Source organism: Macrotis lagotis, chromosome 1, assembly GCF_037893015.1.
Source record: "Macrotis lagotis isolate mMagLag1 chromosome 1, bilby.v1.9.chrom.fasta, whole genome shotgun sequence".
NCBI classification, from domain to species: domain Eukaryota; kingdom Metazoa; phylum Chordata; class Mammalia; order Peramelemorphia; family Peramelidae; genus Macrotis; species Macrotis lagotis.
In genome coordinates this window covers 557,724,292-557,743,328 of record NC_133658.1, presented here as the reverse complement: position 1 = coordinate 557,743,328, position 19,037 = coordinate 557,724,292, and the positions used below count along the sequence as shown (strand labels likewise).

At 38.0% G+C, this 19,037-nt stretch overlaps 1 protein-coding gene across 1 annotated transcript in view; it reads left to right on the top strand.

Moving 5' to 3' along the window:
• The first annotated feature begins 3,249 nt into the window (after positions 1-3,249).
• MYH15 (myosin heavy chain 15) overlaps positions 3,250-19,037 on the top strand; it is a 116,410-nt gene continuing 100,622 nt past the window's right edge. The window contains 7 exon segments of the mRNA XM_074211191.1: positions 3,250-3,382; positions 7,519-7,653; positions 7,832-8,100; positions 14,594-14,625; positions 15,830-15,935; positions 17,826-17,968; positions 17,970-17,994. Of these exon segments, the coding sequence (XP_074067292.1) occupies positions 3,250-3,382; positions 7,519-7,653; positions 7,832-8,100; positions 14,594-14,625; positions 15,830-15,935; positions 17,826-17,968; positions 17,970-17,994 (843 nt within the window).

Sequence of the window (19,037 nt, the reverse complement as noted above, 5' to 3'; positions counted from 1 at the left end):
ACTTTTTTTTTTAGTTTTTTTGAAAGACAAATGGAGTTAACTGGCTTGCAGAAGGCCACACAGCTAGGTACTTATTAAGTGTCTGAGGCCAGATTTGAACTCAGGTACTCCTGACTCCAGGGCCAGTGCTCTATCCACTGTGCCACCTAGCCGCCCCATGTGCATACCTTTTGATCCAAGCAATATCACTACTGGGTCTGTATCCTAAAGAGACTATGATAAACGATAACACATGTACAAAAACGTCTCAATTTGACTTCAATTTTAGGGTTGAATATAACTTGAGAGTGGGTCACAAATTGACAGGCTTTTATTAAAGTATCTCCTATGCTGAGTGCTAGTACCTTAGTTATAATTTCACTAGACTGAATATCCAAATAATATTTATTTGGAATTTCAATGCCATATTGACAAGTTGGAAGTTTAAGGTAGAAGAATAGATACCAAGATATTGATTTAGAATGAAGTGTGTCATAAAGGTATCTGGTTAATTGTGTGTCTAATATCTGGCTCTCATGGAATAGCCAGTAGTAGAATACTAAAAGACAGACAGAGAGAGAGAGAGAGAGAGAGAGAGAGAGAAATTCAAAATGAATTGGGTCAAGGAGAACATTTGACAAAAGGGGCCAAAGCCCAAATTTTTTAGTGGTAATGTGAGAGAGTAAAATGAGAGTTGATCTTTCATTAGTGAGTATAGATTTCTTAGAAAATAGGAGTTTATGAAGAAACTCTGTTAGTGCATATACACCTAGTTCTCTCTGATCCCTCAGGACTCCTTGCCACTTTCTGCTCACTCAGTTTTTTAAACTCTTAAACAAGGGTCATTTATATTGAATGGGGTTACTGTGCTGAGGGGTGAAGTGGCTACAGTACTGTGTGTAGAGTCGGGAAGATTCATCTTCCTGAGCAAAAGACTTGAAGTAAATCCTTACTCAGAATTTACTAGCTTTGTTGACCTTAGGTAAGTCATTTAACTTCTCTCAGTTTTCTCATCTCTAAAATAGGGATAATATAATATACTTGTGGGGATCAAATGAGATTATATATGTAAAGGGCCTTGTAAACTTTAAAGTACTAAGTAAATACAAGCTATTTTTATTATTTTCAGAAGTAGTAATTATATCCAAGTTTTTTTTTCTGGGTCCTTGTTTCTTTCACTGATGAGGACTTTGCTCTGGCATTGGCTAGATAAATAAACAGACATGTATGTTTATGTCTATATACACACATACACATATATCTCATATATATGTGTGTATATATCCATGTGTGGTAAACAAATATAAATATATATATATTGGATCTATAATCCTTTAACCAAGGATTATAATCTCTTGACCAGATTAGCTCTTTGGTATTCTTACCTGGTCCTGGGTTCTTCCCATATAATATATCTATATATCTATATATATCTATATATATCTATATATATCTATATATCTATATATCTATATCTATCTATCTATCTATCTATCTATCTATCTATATATATATAACATTGAGGAGATTTGATAAATTCAGGGCCAGTTTATCATCTTGGTCATGGCAAACAGATATAGGGATATACATAGAAAGAGAGAAAAGGAAGTGAAAAGACAGGAACTATAGAGAGACAAGGACTCAGTTCTCTAGACAGGTGACCTGTGTATTTTCATATCCCATCCCTAGGAAACCATGTGCTCTATGGAGCCATGGGACAACAGGATGATAGTAGATGAAGCCAGAGGTGGAGTGAGTGATCGGTGGGGAGCTACTGGGCTAAATTGGTAATTATAAGACCTGGAGTTAAGAATAACAGAAAATCAGTAGCAGAGGGATCCAGGATCTTCTGGATTAGTAAAGAGTTTCCTGAATCAAGATTCTTAGACCCAGTACAGAAGTTTCTGGACCAAGCTGAAGCGTTTCTGGACCAATTGTGTTAACTGAGTCAGAATAGTGTAGCAAGATGAGATAGAACCAGAATGTAGAGAAGCAAACTTAGTCCTTGCCCTTTACTATTACAGCAATTTATTTGTATTAAACAGAGACCTTCTAAATAGTCCAGGTGCTTTCTTCATCCCACCCAAAGTAGAGATGCTCTTTTTCTCTTTCTCTTTCTCTTTCTCTTAATCCTTCTCCTTCTCTTTCTCTTTCTCTTTCTCTTTCTCTCTTTCTTTCTCTCTCTCTGTGTATATGTGTGTGTGTGTCTTTCTGTCTCTCTCTGTTTCTCTCCCCTTCTCTCTCTCTCTGTATTTGTCTCATCTCTCTCTGTCTTCCTCTCTCTATGTCTTTCTGTCTCTCTCTCTCCCTTTCTCTCTCCCTTTCTCTCTCTCTCTCTCTCTCTCTCTCTCTCTCTCTCTCTCTCAGCTCTCTATCCTCTCTTCTTTTCTCTAAATATATATCTAATATGTTACACATACATCTATAATTCACTGCATATATTTCCACATGTAAGAATTTATAGAAATATATTTAATACAAACAGAAACATATATATCTGTATATATACCTGAGGCATAGGACTTACCCAAAGTATGAGTTATTTAACTTTCTAGCAGTCCCAAGTTCTTTCCCTTTTTTGGGTCCCATTCAGTATAGGCATGGAGGACTATATCCCTGTGAGAGATGGAGACCTATTAGAGAGGGAAGGAAAGTTGTTTTGACTGTTGATGGGCTCAGTCTTTATGGTATTGTTCAGGTTAAATAAATCTGGCCCTATATTAATATATATGCATCTGTATTAATATATATCTTCTTGGTCTGAATATTTGCATGAGAACACAAGGTCCTATTTATAAGCACAACCTAAATTTTGATGTTCCCAAGGGAAGTTCTAGAAGGGAAAGCAAAAAATATTTCAGAAAGAAGTTCCCCAAGCTGAATCTTATCTAAATAAGCCTGGCACTTATGCTGTGTCATGGTTACAACCATATTTGCCTCTAGGCTTACCTCATGAAAAGAAGTGAATTAATAATACTTTTAGCATTATATGCTTCTAAAATGAAAGTTGGAAAAGTAATATTTTACCCCTTTTTGTAACTCTCATTTTGGAATGTATGGGGTAATGGATAGTGACCTGGATTCAGAGTCAAGAGCATATGAGCTCAATTCCTGCCTCTGACACAAACTGACTGTGAGGGACAGTTCTCTTATTCTCTAAGAACTCTAGCCATTGTTTTAAGATTATAAATTGCACAGCAGTTACTGATCTGAATTAGTAGTGAAAATTTCCTCATCTAGAAGTTTCCTTTATCATTTCCAGGAACCAGGATGGCAGAGTTAGTAGGAAATCACCTGAACTCTCCCAAATATTCACCTCCAAACAATTATGAAATAGCAACGAATTTTGAAATGGCAGAATTAACAAAAAAGACACAGGTTTTAGCCCAAGATGACTTAGAAGGTGAGCAGGAAAGTCTTATTAGATAAATGGAGAGTGTAGTCCAGGAGAGGCAGACTGGCAAACCAGCATCAGGCCCTACCTTAGCAAGCCAGCAGGAAGCCCTGAGCCCTATCATAGATCAATAACCAAGGCTCCAAAGCCTCAAAGACTGCATTGAACAAGTGGTCAGCCCTCCTGCCCCCCTGTGTAGCAAGAGTCACCACCCCCCACCATAGGTTCCCATTAGCAGAGACAAGTGATCAGCCTCCCCCCCATAGACTCAGCACAGCACCAGGCAAGGAGTCAGATCACACCCCCACACCCCCAGCCCCAGCCAGCATCTCCCTATCCCATTTTCCAGGCCTCAGTGCAGCACCAGGTCAGTGGTCAAATCCCCTTCCAGTGGTCTTCCCGTAGTCTCTGTGCAGCACCAGGCAAGCAAGCAGGGATTGCAGCCTCAGGCAGAGGAAGCTTGAGATGCTTGTCCCTTCCACCTAGGAAGAGAGCTCAACTTGAAAAGTAAAAGATAGTCTGGAAAAGATGAGCAAAAACAAAATAAGAACTTGACTGCAGAAAGTTATTTTGGCAACAGGAATGATCAAGACACAACTCAGAAGTGGACAACAAAGGAAAAAAAACACCTACATTCGTAGTCTCAAATAAAAGATGTGAATTGTTCTCAAGTCCAAAGAGAATTCCTGAAAGAGCTCAAAAAGGATTTTAAAAACCAAAAATAGGTAGAAGGAAAATAGGGAAAGAAATGAGATCTTATTATTTTATAAAAGACTTTGAGAAATAACTTATTTTGTGTATTTAAAATACCAAGTAAACTAAAAAGGACATTTAAAGAAAGAGGCTAACTGAATACAGAGAAAGAACTAATGAACAGAAGCATGTATAGAATACATACATATATATTTGATAAGAATAACAAGTTATACATAGGAGATTTACAGTTTCATATACAAGCATCTTTCTTATTGTACTGTGCTATGGAAATGCTTGTTTTAGTTCATAAATTAAAAATGAAATTTAAAAAAAAATGAGAATGATGTAACAAAAATCATGAAAGGAGTCAACAGCCTAATAAAGTAAGCATAAAAATGGAAAAATATATTCAAAAGTTTACTGAAGAAAAAGGATGTTAAAAAAACTAACTGAAGAAAATGGCTCCTAGAAAATTAGAATTGGATAAGTGGAAGCCAATGACTCCATGAGGCATCAAGAATCAAACAAAATCACACAAAATCAAAAGAATAAAAAAAAAAAGGAAGATGCAAGTCAGACAGAGAAATAGATCCAGGAGAAATAATTTAAGAATTATTGGACTAGGGGCAACTAGGTGGAGTTAGGAAAACCTGAATTCAAATCTAGCCTCAGACACTTGATATTTACTAGCTGTGTAACCTTGAACAAATTACTTAACTCCATTGACTTGCATAAACCAAAAAAAAAAAAAAAAAAAGAGTTATTGGATTACCTGAAATTCATGATTAAAACAAAGGGACCTGGGTATCATACTTCAAGAAATGATCATAGTTTACTATATCAATGAGATCACAGATGTGGTCTCCATCCTTATTCTTATTAATAATGAATTGTTATTCAATATTTGCTCCCACTTGATGAGCTTGGGTTCAAGCCAGTCCTCAAGCAGACACTTATTTCCTCTTAGTTACATGGATGGCATTTATCAAATGATGGTGGTATCTGCATTATATGACCTTGTGATCAAGATACCTTTATTGTCAAATAAGGAGAACCAGCATTATTAATCAGTGCAATGCTGTCAGAGTAAGTCAATCACCTAAGTGTTTAGGGATGCATATCCCTAAGTTTTAATTGTTATCAATCATTGCTTTAATTACCCCCCCCTTGGATAGAGTTTTTCTCCAAAATATCCTAAATTTTTTATTTCACACCAAAAGTTTTTTAGTTTATTATTGCTGTTGTTATTGTTATTATTATTATTATTATTATTGTGGAGAGAGGATTTGGAAAGGGAGATCCATAATCCCCGGACTAGAATGATTTATTTATACTTATCTGTGTTGAATAACAGAGTGTTTGCTTTTGTTCATCAATCTAGGAAGAGAGACAAATAATTGTATTTTAAAAAGTCAAAGTAATGTCTGCCTTTTGATTAACCTACATTATGTTATAGAAATTCTTGCCTGCAGTTACTTCTTCTTTCTCTTTTGCACATTTTTCTTGCCACTGTTTTTAGGAAGAAAGAAATGAGGATATTGTAGTTTCTTCATTTACTCACTGAATTACTGAAGTGGTCACTTTTTTTACCCAGGAAGAAGAAAGTCAATTGTACCTGCTAATTATGATTCTTTATCCTTTGGAGGTAGAACTTGCATTATTCTTAATTTGCATTAAATGATCTCTTAGCAATAGCCACAATATAGGATTTGATTTTCTTAAATAAAATACACAACCCTGCTTTCTTGGGGTTATGAACTCACATTTACAAAAATATAATTCCAAAAATGTTTAAATAGAACTTGAAGCAATTTTACAACTGAAATATAAAATGCTGTCACCACAAACATGTTATGATAGGAAAGGACAGACTAACTATTCTTTGAATATTCATAACATCTTTCTGCTTTTTCTTCAAGGTGTTATCCAGCTGGTCTCTTGGATCACCTGGAAAAAATGAAGAACAAGAGACTCACTAAAATATTCATACTAATCCAAGCCTCAGTATGAGACAAAGTGATGTGGGTCAAATTTCAAAAGATTCTGGAATGGAGGTACCATACTTTATAGATTTATGATGCATGATAGAATCTTGTTTCATCTTTGCCTAGTGAAATGTAAAATAAATGATACCATTCTCATAGTCAGAAGGTTTGAGTTTTAGATCTTTATTACTTTCTATATGACTGTGGGCTAAATAAACATCTCATCTCAATTTCCTCACCTATAAAATCCTGTCCTCCATACCTGATTGCATTATTGTAAAGACCAAATGAGATAGTCTGCGAGTTCTTAGAAAAATATTTGACATTATGCAACTGCAAGGAGGTACTATTACTTTTGAAAAAAAATTTCAATGCCAAATAATTTCCCTACAACCCTCCCATCCCATCCTTTGAGATGGTAAGAAATACAGAACTTAAAATGTGAAATCATGCAAAATATATTTATACATTAAATAAAAAAGCTAAAAAAATGGGGGAAAAGATAGACTTCACTTGGAGTTCATCAGTTCTGTTTCTGGAAATAGATGACATTTTAAATTATGAGTCATTAGGAACTTTGTTGGATCATTGAATTGATTGGGGTAGCTAAGTCTTTCACAACTGATTACTCTCACAAAATTACTATTCTTATACAAATAGTTCTCCTGGTTCTACTCTCTTCACTTTTCATCAGTTCATATAAGTCTTTCCAGGTTTTTCTGAAACTACTCAACTTATCATTTCTTATTAAAAATAGTATTCCATCACAACCATAAACCATAACTTGTTTAGTCATTCTCCAAGTGATAGATATCCTCTAAGTTTCTAGTTCTTTGCAACCAGAAAAAGAGGCACTATAAATATTTTTATAAAAGTGTATTTTTCCTTTGATATCTTTGAGGTATGGATCTTATAGCAGTATTACTAGATCAAAGAATATGTTGCTGAGATGTTTTTCAGTTATGCCCACTGAACAACCTACATTCCCTTGAAGGGTATGTACAGCTTTATAGTCCTTTGGGCAGTTCCAAATTGTTTTCTAGAAAGGTTGAACCATATCACGGTTTATCAACAATGCACCAATATAACTATTTTCCCACAATCCCTCCAGCATTTGTCTGTGGGAACACAGGCTATTCTAATAGACCGCCACCTGGCAGGAGCTGGCTTGCCACCCTGAGAGATAAGGTACGCTGGAGTCCTTGGGAGCTGGACATTCCACCCCACAGACCAAGGGCACAAGACACAGCTATGTTTTACCACCTCTCCCCCAATGTACCCCCCTTATCCTGTAACACAAGATGCTGCATGTACACCTCATTTGTTTAACCCCCCCATTCCCTCATTATTCTTCGTTCCACCCCGGAAGACCTAACAGTATATATGTAATAGCTAAGCAATAATAAAATTGAGCTGGAGGCATAAGGCAGTAGTGGCAGTAGTGGCTTGACTCCTTATTTTCAGCTCCCCCCCCCGGGAGGGAGGTCATTGCTGTGGACCCCAAAGTGAAGCAAGCCACAACAAATGGTGCCAAAATCTGGGATCCCCCCAAGATTCTGAAGGATGCTTCAGAGTTCGTACTCATGCTTGCTGGCCAAGGTAAATGCCCCATATGGACTGGTCTCTGATGGTCCCCCACCCCAGAGACCCCATGACTTCTAGAGCCCACTGTAGTCCCTTAACATAATGGGGAATCTTCCCCCTTCTTCCCAAAATACCCAAGTATGGGTTCTTAAACACCTCCTAAGTTCCTGTCACCTGAAATGCTCTGAAAAAGAATGTAAGATAACACTCCAGGCGGTTTTGTCTTTGGCCCCCTGGATTGAAGCTGGCCATATCATGGATCCTGATATTTGGGGGCATGTTTTGACACTTGCCCACAGAGCTGAGGTCCGTGGTGACTTTTCTTCCCCACTGCCCTTCTATCCTATTGTCACTGCAATACATGCCTGCCTTTCAGGGAGAGAGGAAAAGCCTCAGGATATTTTACAGGCATCTTTAGATGCAGAAAAGGCCAGAGCAGAGAGCCTGTGCCACCTCACTGAGGTCTGCGATGAGGGCACTCAAACTGATGAAAAATGCACTCGCCCCCCCCCCCAGCCCTCTCTGGATCCCCCCCCAGACAAACCCCCCCCCAAAGCCTCCTCATCTCTACCCTGAGTTGACTCAGGAAGACGACTGGATCCAGTCTCCCCCAAAACATCAAGATGCTTCCCCCACCCCATCAGCAGCAGCCTGTCAGATGAAAGATTTTTTCTTGGTCTATTGATAACCATTACCCACCCCTCTCCTCAAGGGGATTTCAGCACTCCCTGTCATGGTCCCCTTCTCGCTTCCCTCCCCCGGACCCATTCCACAGGCTTATGTAGCCGTTACAGAGGCAAACAGAAAGCACCTGGGCTATGTAATCTACAGTAATGGATCTGTTTTGTTCACTCACAGGAGCCCCCACACCCAGTCTGTGCAACAGGCAGAATTGCAAGCCCTAGCCTTGGTCCTTGCCCGCTTCCCTTCCTCCCCCATCCTAATGCAAGGGAGAGGGTTTGCTTGTGTTTTTTCCACAGATTGCATTGCCCCGCTGTAGAGTCCCAACAGTCTGACCCGACCTGCCTCTCTAGATGAAGCTCCCAGCAGCAGCAGCCCCACCCCCTCCAGCTTCCAGATCACGCCAAAGAAATGCAAAGAATGTCTCTAAACAACAATAGGAAACCAAAACACAGAGGACAGAGGGGGAGGAGATGATCCCCCCAGCCTCCTCGCAGCACTCCAGGATGAGCTCTTTACCTTGGCAAAAAGAGCAATGGACTTTAAACCCAGAGAACACTTGTCTCTTCACCAACTCCTTGTTACTATGCTATTGCTGCTGAACACCCCCACCCCTCGGTGCACACTTATCCCCTTTCCCCGATTCTTTTACCCGTGGGTTATGATGCGTCTCTCTTCCCTGCTTACTGGCCCCAGAATTTCAGAACCTTGTATCCTGGACCTAGATTACTGAATGACCTCAAACCCCACACACCCCTCCCTGCCTTTTCTCCCTGACACTGTACACTCCCCCCCCCCCTTTCTGGTCTCCACAGATCCCCTGATCCCCGTGTAAAAAAGTCCCTGTATGTTTATTATGTTTATTATGTTTATTACTATTTCTCGGTGTTTATCCTGACTATCCAGGTTCCCCCCAGCCCTTAATCAAAAACAAGGGGGAGATGTGGGAACACAGGCTATTCTAACAGACTGCCATCTGGCAGGAGCTGGCTTGCCACCCTGAGATAAGGTGCTCTGGAGTCCTTAGGAGCTGGACATTCCACTCCACAGAGCAAGGGCACAAGACACAACTGTGTTTTACCACCTCCCCCCTAACATACCTCCTTATCCTGTAACACAAGATGCTGCACAATACCCTGCTTGTTTAACCCCCCCATTACTTCATTATTCTTTGTTCTACCCCGGAAGACCTAACAGTATATATGTAGAAGCTAAGCAGTAATAAAATTGAGCTGGAGGCATAAGGCAGTGGTGGCTTGACTCCTTATTCTCAGCTCCCCTCCAGGAGGGAGGTCGTTGCTGTGGGCCCCAAGGTGAAGCAAGCCACAACATTTGTCATTTTCCTTTTCTATTGTCTTAGCTAGTCTGATGAGGTGGTAAGATGGTAATTACTACTAAAAAAGTACATTTGTCAAGTATCTGCATAACTTGGAAGATATTTCCTTTTCTGGGGGCCTGGCTTAACTTGATTTTGATTCCTTCCAAACCTTAGAATCCATTCTTGATAGGCAAGTTTTAGCTGTACCTTGTCAGGAACCAGTCTTCCTTACCACTTCCAGGCCATTTCCTTACCATGTTGCCTAAATTCCCACCCTCCTTTTTTAATCTAACCCTCTTCCTTTTTTCAGTTCTTTTTTATATGTTGTCTTTCCCCATCAGAATACAAGTTCTTTGAGGGAAAGGATTGCCTGGCTTGTATTTGTATCCTTAGACCATAACAAAATTTGGCACATATAATAGATACTTAAGAAATTATTTGTTTATTTTTTTCTCTGCAATTAGAGCTGTAATTCTTATGGTCTGATGGAATACCAGCATATTCTGATTAGGATGACCTGGTCCTGAATGCAACTTCTTAAGATGAAACCTTTTGTGAAGCCTGTGGAAAGTGGAAAAAGTGACAGGGCTTAAGGAAGAATTGGCAAAATTGAGCAAAGCCTTGGAGAAAGCAACATATCAGGAGTAGGAATGGGAAGCAAAGCAAGTCTTCCTTAATCATAAAAAGAACTTACTTACTCCTCCAGCTGCAGGCTCTAAGTGTTCCACCTGGTCTGCTATTCATTCACTCATTCTCTCATTGGAATTACTTGTGGTTTTTTGGGGTAATGATTGCTTGGAAAGGTTAAAAAAATAGCAACCAACACAGAAGAATGTCAGTTTTTCAAACTCTATCAAAGTCTGCTGAATATAGGCAATTAAAACACTTAAAATGCCCTCTCTGTTTCATAATGAAGTGAGTAGATTCTTTGGCAGCTGGTTGTTGAGTATAATTAGATTTTACCTTATAGATGTACCATGATGTATTACAGGTATCAGTAAACTTCTAAATACTGAATATGTATATGTGGGAGGGGGCTCTCACTAATCAATGATGATTTAGTCCTTAAGAGTATGCTCAGATTTGCCTTTCCTGATAAGATACACAGAGCATGTTCCAAGAAATGGATTCTCATTAGCTATCCCCCCCATCATATATCTCTATACTTAAATGCACACTATACATATATACACACACCTATTTATACACATGATCATATAAATACATATGTATTCATACATGCATATATGGGTCAATGTGCATTTTAAAAGCTCTAGGTAGACCCTAACTCATTTGCCCCTCTGAATTACATATATAAGGATTCCTTTGGATATATGGTGACTTAGAAAAACTACCCATTAACACAATCTTTGTTTTATTGTGTTTTTAGTTATTTCATTAAATATTTACCAATTACATTTTAATCTAGTTCTGCTTCATTCAAGAGTGTTGGGGGAAGAAGGGAGGGTTGTGTATATTTGACACCCCTGGTCTACAGTACTAACAGAAGCTTGATTGTGGTCAAATTGTCACAATAGGCTCCAAAGTTAATTCCTTGTCTTCAGACTTTCCCTATATAATGCTTGCTTGGTTAATCCCAAAACATTGCCTTTATAATATCAGTCTCACTCAAAATTATTCAGTGGCTTCCCAAGGTCTACAGGATAAAACCTAAACCCTTTGGCCTTTTAATGAAAGAAAGGTCCTACAGAATCTGGATCCAGTTTATAAGGAGTGAAGAACCCTCCTACCTATGTGCAACAGGTACCTTTGCAGGGTGGAACAACGAACTCTTTCTTCCTTTTTCTCTAAGCAACCCTAGGTTAATTTGCATGGCATGACTGAGTTGGACAAACACAGATTAAAACTTAGAGAATAATGAAAGAGAAAATGCATGAGCCCTTCCATGGGAAATGTGGAATGAATGGAAGGCTCATGAGAATGAGATAGAGAGTGAAGAATAGGAAATGAACACTTGCTCAAATATAACCAGTAGGCTCTTGGTGGGGTCAGGCTCTGAGAACCATTTAAATAAACAGAATGAGTATATACTTCCAGGAATCTCCTGGCGGTGGGTGGGAACAAGTTATAATACTGTTGGCCTCTTCCCTTCTCTAACTGGCACAGTTTCTTGGGAAGAAGGAACAACTGTCTTGGAAGAACAATAGGGGAGAAGAAGCCAGGATACCTGATAGGAGGGGGAGCTGGAGCAGCTCTTTTCTTCCTTTCATGGAAGATCCTTCCTGGCTATTGTTCCTTCTCTCCAGAACATGGTGCCAAGTATTGAGCAGCCAGATCACTGGAGGGAAGGGTTGGCAGTAGTACAATGTTTTCCTGCTCAGAACCAAAGTGACTCTAGGCCATTTACTTAGCTAGTTAGCCAGTCAGTCAGTCAACAAGCATTTAGTAAAGGTTTCCTATGCACCATGCCCATAGATCATGGAAGGGGCCTCTCCAAATGCTATGAGAACCATCTTTTATTTGCCCTGAGACTTCCTTTTTTTTTGGTTTTACTGTGGATTAAGTTAGTTTATCCCTCTTATGGGTACATCCTCTTCTTAGCTGTGGAGTGCTTCCAGCTCTTTTACAATCTGTCAATCTTAAGGTTCTTCTGTTTCCTCCTTTTACTTGTTTTTTCTGGTCCCTTTCTTCCTCTGGGGTACCCTGGATTAGAAAATGGAAATCAATTCAGATCATTTTTAGAGAAAGTACTTTAAAAAAGGGAATAAAAGATAGAGGAAGAGAGCTGGTAACTATTTTCACAAGGAACCCATAATATTGGATTTAAATAACAGGGATAAGGGACAATGCACCACTATGCAACTTTTCAGAATCTCTGACTGTCCCTTTAAGAAATATTCTCCATCAGCTAGATTGGTTTGCTTACCTAACCCAAACACACACATCTTTTTTTGCCCTTGCCCTTACTGCTCTCTCCTCCTGTCTCTGACTCGATCCACCATTATCCTTTTTTTTTTCAAATTCTAGTTCATATTCCATCACTTCCAGATTGTCTTGAACATCCTCATAGGAAGTAATCTCTTCTTCTGAACCTTAATAGCATTTTTAGGGTCTGAATCTGTCACATGACACTTCTGAATTACTGTCTAGTATTGTGATTATTTTTGTACATATCTTGTCTGCTTAAGTACAATAACTGTCTTTCAAATTTTTGTATTTCCTCCCTGGTATAGTGGCTTACCCATAGTAAGTGTTCAGTGCTTAAATAGTCAGTATAGAATGAATTGAATACTATCAAATAATAAGTATTGAGGGAATTAATCATTCAAAAAATACTTTTAAAAACATTGTATTAATTTTTGGAAGTTCAAATATAATACCATCAACAAAAACAGCTTAACTGTTTAAGTAATTTTGAAATGATTGAAAGAATTTTAGGGAAGAAGATAATTATTAAATAACTAAATTTAAGTGTAACCTTCCCCTGGTCAAATTCCATGTTCTGAATTTGTAGAGTATCATTTCTTTATCCAAATTTTAACACATGCACAAAATTTATTTTTATACTTCTTTATACCCTCCTTGCCCTACTATCATTCTTGTTGGAATGAGAATGTCAGTGTGTGATAGGTTTGGGATAACTTCAGATGAGTCTCAATTATTCTTTTCTATCCCTCTGCCCTACATAGGAGTAGAGCATATTCAGAGTTGCCTGAATTCTCAGAACAGTTCCAGGGAGATGACTTGGAAAGCAGAACTATAAGGTAAGTGGGAATGAAGGTTAGGACTATGGGACCTGATAAAGGATGATGAAGCTAAAAAAAATCTAAGTCAATCTGGCTATGTAAAAGATGGGTGGTGTTATACTTGTTGATCACTGTGTCAAAAATGGAGAGCTTGCCCAAAAGAGGCTTTCTTCTGACTCAACCTTGGAAATCCTAAGCTATCTACTTCTAATTATGAGTCTATGTGGGAATAACAGTCATTGGGGAAAGAATCTTCAGGCTGTTAAACTGGCACCCACCAAGGCTCAGTCCCCAAACCCTGCCATTTGTAATGAATAGATCAATGACAATCAATTGGATACTCCTCTTCATTCAGAGCTGGTGGCATACTCTAGATACTGAATGGAATAGAACAAAATGTCTGTGCTTTCTGTCAACTAGTGTTGCACTAAGATGAAATACATTCATTATTCCCCTCAAATTTGGAGGCTCTTGTGTCATGTTGCTGACCCTTACTGTTAAAGAATTCTTTCCATTTTTCATTTAGTTCCCCCTTTGAGGTCCTGATTGAGGGCAGAAAATGACTTTTTCTCCCCTTTCCTTTCTCCTTTTTGTCCTTAACCCTCTCCCTTTCTGTAACCAGTTGCTGAGCAGCCAGTAGCTTCTCCTGCCAAAAGTTCACCCAGAGGCCAGTAAACAGGATTTTGCCTTTATCCGGACTTATCTAACAGCAGAGGCAACTTAAGCATAGTAAATGAGAAGATAATACACTTCCTGAGCCAATATGTTGCAGAGGATGAGCGAGGTCTAGAAAAGGAAAATGGAGATATGTTTAGAGTTGTGGTGCGGCAAGACCTACTGCAATCGAGAGCTTGCTCACAAAGAGGTTTCATTTAGCTTCTAATGGAGACAAATTAGAGGGAACTTGATTGAGGGATTCAGACTTATGAAAGGTGCTTTACAGTGAAAGGCAATCAGCTCCTTCATTTTGATCCTGACCCATAACATGAAGAACAATGGGCTACTCAACGAGACTTAGAGGCAGTACACTTGGATAAAAAGAAATGTTTCTTTATTCAGCATGGGTACAACTTGTGGACTTTGCTGTTGTTGGAATCATTGAGGGAAAAAGTTTATTAGAAATCAAATGAAATGTAGCTGTTGACTTCAAGTAACCCTTCAAGTAACCCTGGGAATCTTGAATATGAGAAAGTAACACATGCTGTAATTCTCTTTATCCTGTATCTGTGATTTTTTGTTTTTGTTTTAGGATATTCCAGATGAAGAGGATCCTCTACCAAGGTAGGTTAGTACCTTTTAATCTAGTTCATGGAGTTTTAAGAGTTGCAGAAAGCATGAAGTGTTACTCAGGGTTACACCAACTTGAATGTATCATAGCCTGGAACCTAGAGCTTCCTCACTTCAGCATCTCTGTCCACCACAATGTAAGCATCTAGTAAATGTAACCATTTATTAAATATTTATTTAGGTTACAAATGTAAGTGTTGAGGACAGAGCTATAATTAAGGATTTTTTTTCCACATGGAAACAGAAACAATGAATGAGTACAGTGGTGGCCATTCAACTGTAGATTTAATCTATTAGAGGAGACAGATTGTCTCTAGGAGGTCCACCAGGGAGATTGAGGCATAAATAAGGTAGGCCCAGGAAAAGGGTGTCAAGGGGCCCCAGATAATGAGAGTGATGGCCTTCAGTCAGCTATGCCTTGTCTATTAGGTGTTTGGAATACCTTGAGACAAATTATGAGAATGTCATTAACATCAGGGAGAAGGTGTTCCTCCTTGGAAAAGGAAATTCATCCCAATTCTAGGATCCTAGAATAAATCCCTATTTACTTTTTACTAGTTACAGTTCTGATTGATCATATTATGGAATGGATTCCATCATAAATAGTCTACATTCTGTAGTGTGTTCTGGAATGTGATTTTTTTTTATCCTTTTAGGAACAGCAGCATTGATTCAGACTATATGCCAACATGAACATTTCTAGAAATTGGATTTAGAGACACATGGCTTATTTTTTTTTAACGTATTTGCTTTTTGGTCACTAGGATTCCATTCAGTACCATAGAAAAGGTAATTTATTGAATCTGAAAGATTGAATTTACTTCTAAACATAAATATGGCACTGACATCAGGGTGATGGTTGTGTTATTTCAGAGGTTTAAGAAAAGGGAGGTGGACAACATGCTATACAGTGGGCAGGCAATTATCTCTCTCCTAAATGTTAAACTGAATCTTTCTTTGCTGTGAATTACTTCCAGCTATTGGCAACAGTTTTCTCTTCATGATCGTAGGAACAAGAGACTCTGACAGATGTTGAAGAACATAACTCTGACAATATCCAAGATCCAGGTGGAGGCCAAAGTCAAATCAGTCCCTGTGTTAGTGGAAGAGGAGGAAGAGATAAATTCCGAGCTGAATACTAGTAAGAGGGGACTGGAAAATGAATGTGACGTGCTAAAGAACGAAATCAATGACCTGGAAACAATACTGGTGAAGACAGAGAAAGAAACACACTCTACAGAACACAGCCATCAGATTTGTATTTCAAACACAAGTGTATATTGAAATCTCAGTTAATCTTGCAAGTAATTTTTCCTCCATTTGCTTCAATATCCTTGTGTACAAAATAAGATAGAAAGGTTAAAATGGATTTGTTTGGACTCAGAGTGTTTTTTTGTTAGTGAAAGACAGTCAACTAAATAAATAACTGATTTGGAATAGGCAGCAATTTTAATTCTGCTATTCATTTGCTGATGAACTTTGAATAACTTGCTTTATTTTTAGGTAGAAAATTGATTCTCTTGTCTTTGAAGGAGTTAAGCTAGCCAAGAATGATGTGTGTCTAACATTTGGAATGGGTAGACATCTCATCTATAAAACTTGTTAAAATTCAAATTTATTTTGTTTTCATTCTCTCTCCCCCACTTACCTCTTCTTCTGCTGCCCCAGTGAGAAAGAAAGAAAAACATAGCCTGTTACAAGTGTGTCTAGTCAAGGAAAACAAATTCATTTGCCATGTCAAAAATGTCTCTGTCCATCAATCAGTTAATCAACAAACATAGTGCTTGCCATGTGTCAGTTACTGTGCTAAGCATTGGATCTTTCTATCTTGAGGTGGGTAGAGTGTTTTATTTTGAGACCTCTGGAATTATGTTTGGTCATAATGTTTATTAAGAGTTTCTAACTCTCAAATTTTTTCCAATAAAGCTTTAATGATGACTTTGAAGAGTGACACCTACTCCCTTTTCTGGCTCTCTTTCAGATGAATAGATTCCAGTTTTAGGTTCACATATTCTACTTTTAGATATTCTAAACCATTCATTGGTACTATCACAAATCACCAGTATAAGAATGATATTTTGGGTTTTGTAATGATACTTTGTTTGGATGATCTTGAACAATTATGCTCTCTCCATGTGTCTCAATTTCCTCACTTATAACATGAGGGAATTGGACGAGATGATCATTGAGTTCTCTTTCAGCTTCTAAAGCTTGGAGTTCAGATCCCTGAGACTAGCAAGAGTTTTATGAATCATCTGAGAAAGCCTTCTAAATAAATTCAGTATAATTTTTAGTGTCACCTATGATTTTATATATTCTCACTTCATGAAAATTGGTCATTTCTGTATAGCCTATGTAGTGACTTTATAATTACCAGAAAAATTGATTAACCTCATCAAATCTTGTCCCTGATCATGACAGATAATTCAGTTCAATAGATATTTATTAAAGATTTGCTATGTGAAAAACACTAAGTTTACTAAAGAAAGCAGAATGAGATCCAGATTTACCAGCTCTACCTACATCCCCATAGTCTCAGTTGATGATTTTCAGTTGGTCCCAATCTGAAGGAAAGATGTATCTTCCATATATCTATCTTTGCATAAAGCAATATGGTATTGGGAAAAGAACACTAATTTGATCTTAGAGACTTTTGGTTCAAATCTCGGCTTGTACCACTTGTGTAATCTTGAGCAAATCAGTAAATCTCTTTGGGTTCTCTTTCTTCATCTGTAAAACAAGGAGACTGGACTAGATGACCTCTCAGGTTCCTTCTAGTTCTAGATCCTTTTAATATCGGTTGGTAACACAGGTAATTTTTATCCAAAATAACTGAAGGGAGGGGCAGCTAGGTGGTGCAGTGGATAGAGCACCCGCCCTGGAGTTAGGAGTACCTGAGTTCAAATCTGACCTCAGACACTTAATAATTACCTAGCTGTGTAGCCTTGGGCAAGCCACTTAACCCCATTTGCCTTGCAACCCGCCCCCCCCCCCAAAACCCCAAATAACTGAAGGGGACTTTCTGCCCTGGAATTTCTATAAGGTTCATCAGTTTTTCTACTCATCATAAGCCTGTCTGTAACACTGGCTACTGTAGAAATATCCAGTAAGAAAAAAAGTGGTTAAGACAGTCTCCTTAAACAATTTGTTGGCTCTGATGCAGGAGATTTTGAATTATTTCTCCTTATCCACAGGCCAAGAACGTGACAGAAATAGGATTGCTAAATGTTGATCCTGATAAATTTAACAGAGACATAAATGTTACTCAGAGGACCCACCAGCAGATCCTAGATGTAATGCAAGCTGAGGAAGACATACTCAAGACCCTGAGCAAAGCTCAAACTGGAACTGCAAGTCAATGAGGCAAGTGATTTTTCCCCTCTTTTTTTCCACATATTTTGTTTTTAAAGAATCAAGAAAACTTATAGGCATATTTTATCTTATAAAGATTATTTTCAGGAAATTCTTTCAATGTGTACCAATCAATAGTATAGTTAAAAAGTCAAAGCATCAAGTTCATTGCATTTCAAATCAATTAGCATGCTTACTCTATGAAGAACTCTATAATCAATGTGACTAGAGTAAAGGTGGGGTAGGTTTCTAGGGTGGGGAGGCAAATAAAGATGTGTTCTCTATTCCTTTATCTGCACTTAAAAATACATGGAGAGATAATGCATATAACTAATACTAAATAGAAGACAATATGCAATATTTAAGTTGATCAAGTTAGGAGTTATGTCTATATTTTCCAGGACTTAATAAAGACATACTGAGATTGACTCCATGGATTTTTCTTCATATACTGTTCCCTTTTTCCTGAACACTGGAGAGTCTTGCACTGCAAAAATAGAACCTTGCTCATACTCCTGTTTTCAGCACTACAACTGAGTTCCAACTTCACATAATGCTAGTTCTATGAAAATTGGTCAGAACCTACCCTTGACCCTCTCAGTTTTAATCTGACCTCATTCTTAGCCTTTGTGTCATCTTCAGTCTCAATTCACTAACTGGCATTAGAAGAAAGGGTTTGCACCCTTGTCATAAACAGCTATATGTAATTAAATATTGTTTGGATATGTGGCATGAATTACATGCAAATAAAGGTTTTGCTCTCAGCACTTTGGAACTTTAATGGATCTGTCATTTCATTGGTATGAGTACTGTTTTCATTAATGTAAATTATAATTTCTCTATACCTTCTCATTGTTTATGATTCTTGTCACAATTTCCTCATAATTTTTCCATAGAGAAAATACTGAATATTCTAGGGATATTCCTCTTTTTCTTAAAATCTTTTTTTTAAAGTAAGTGGACCGTCCATTTGCTATCTCTCATTCTTTTATAGTTATCTATGCTTTTAATAATGTATCTTATACTGATTTTTGCTTATGAATTATTGTCAATAA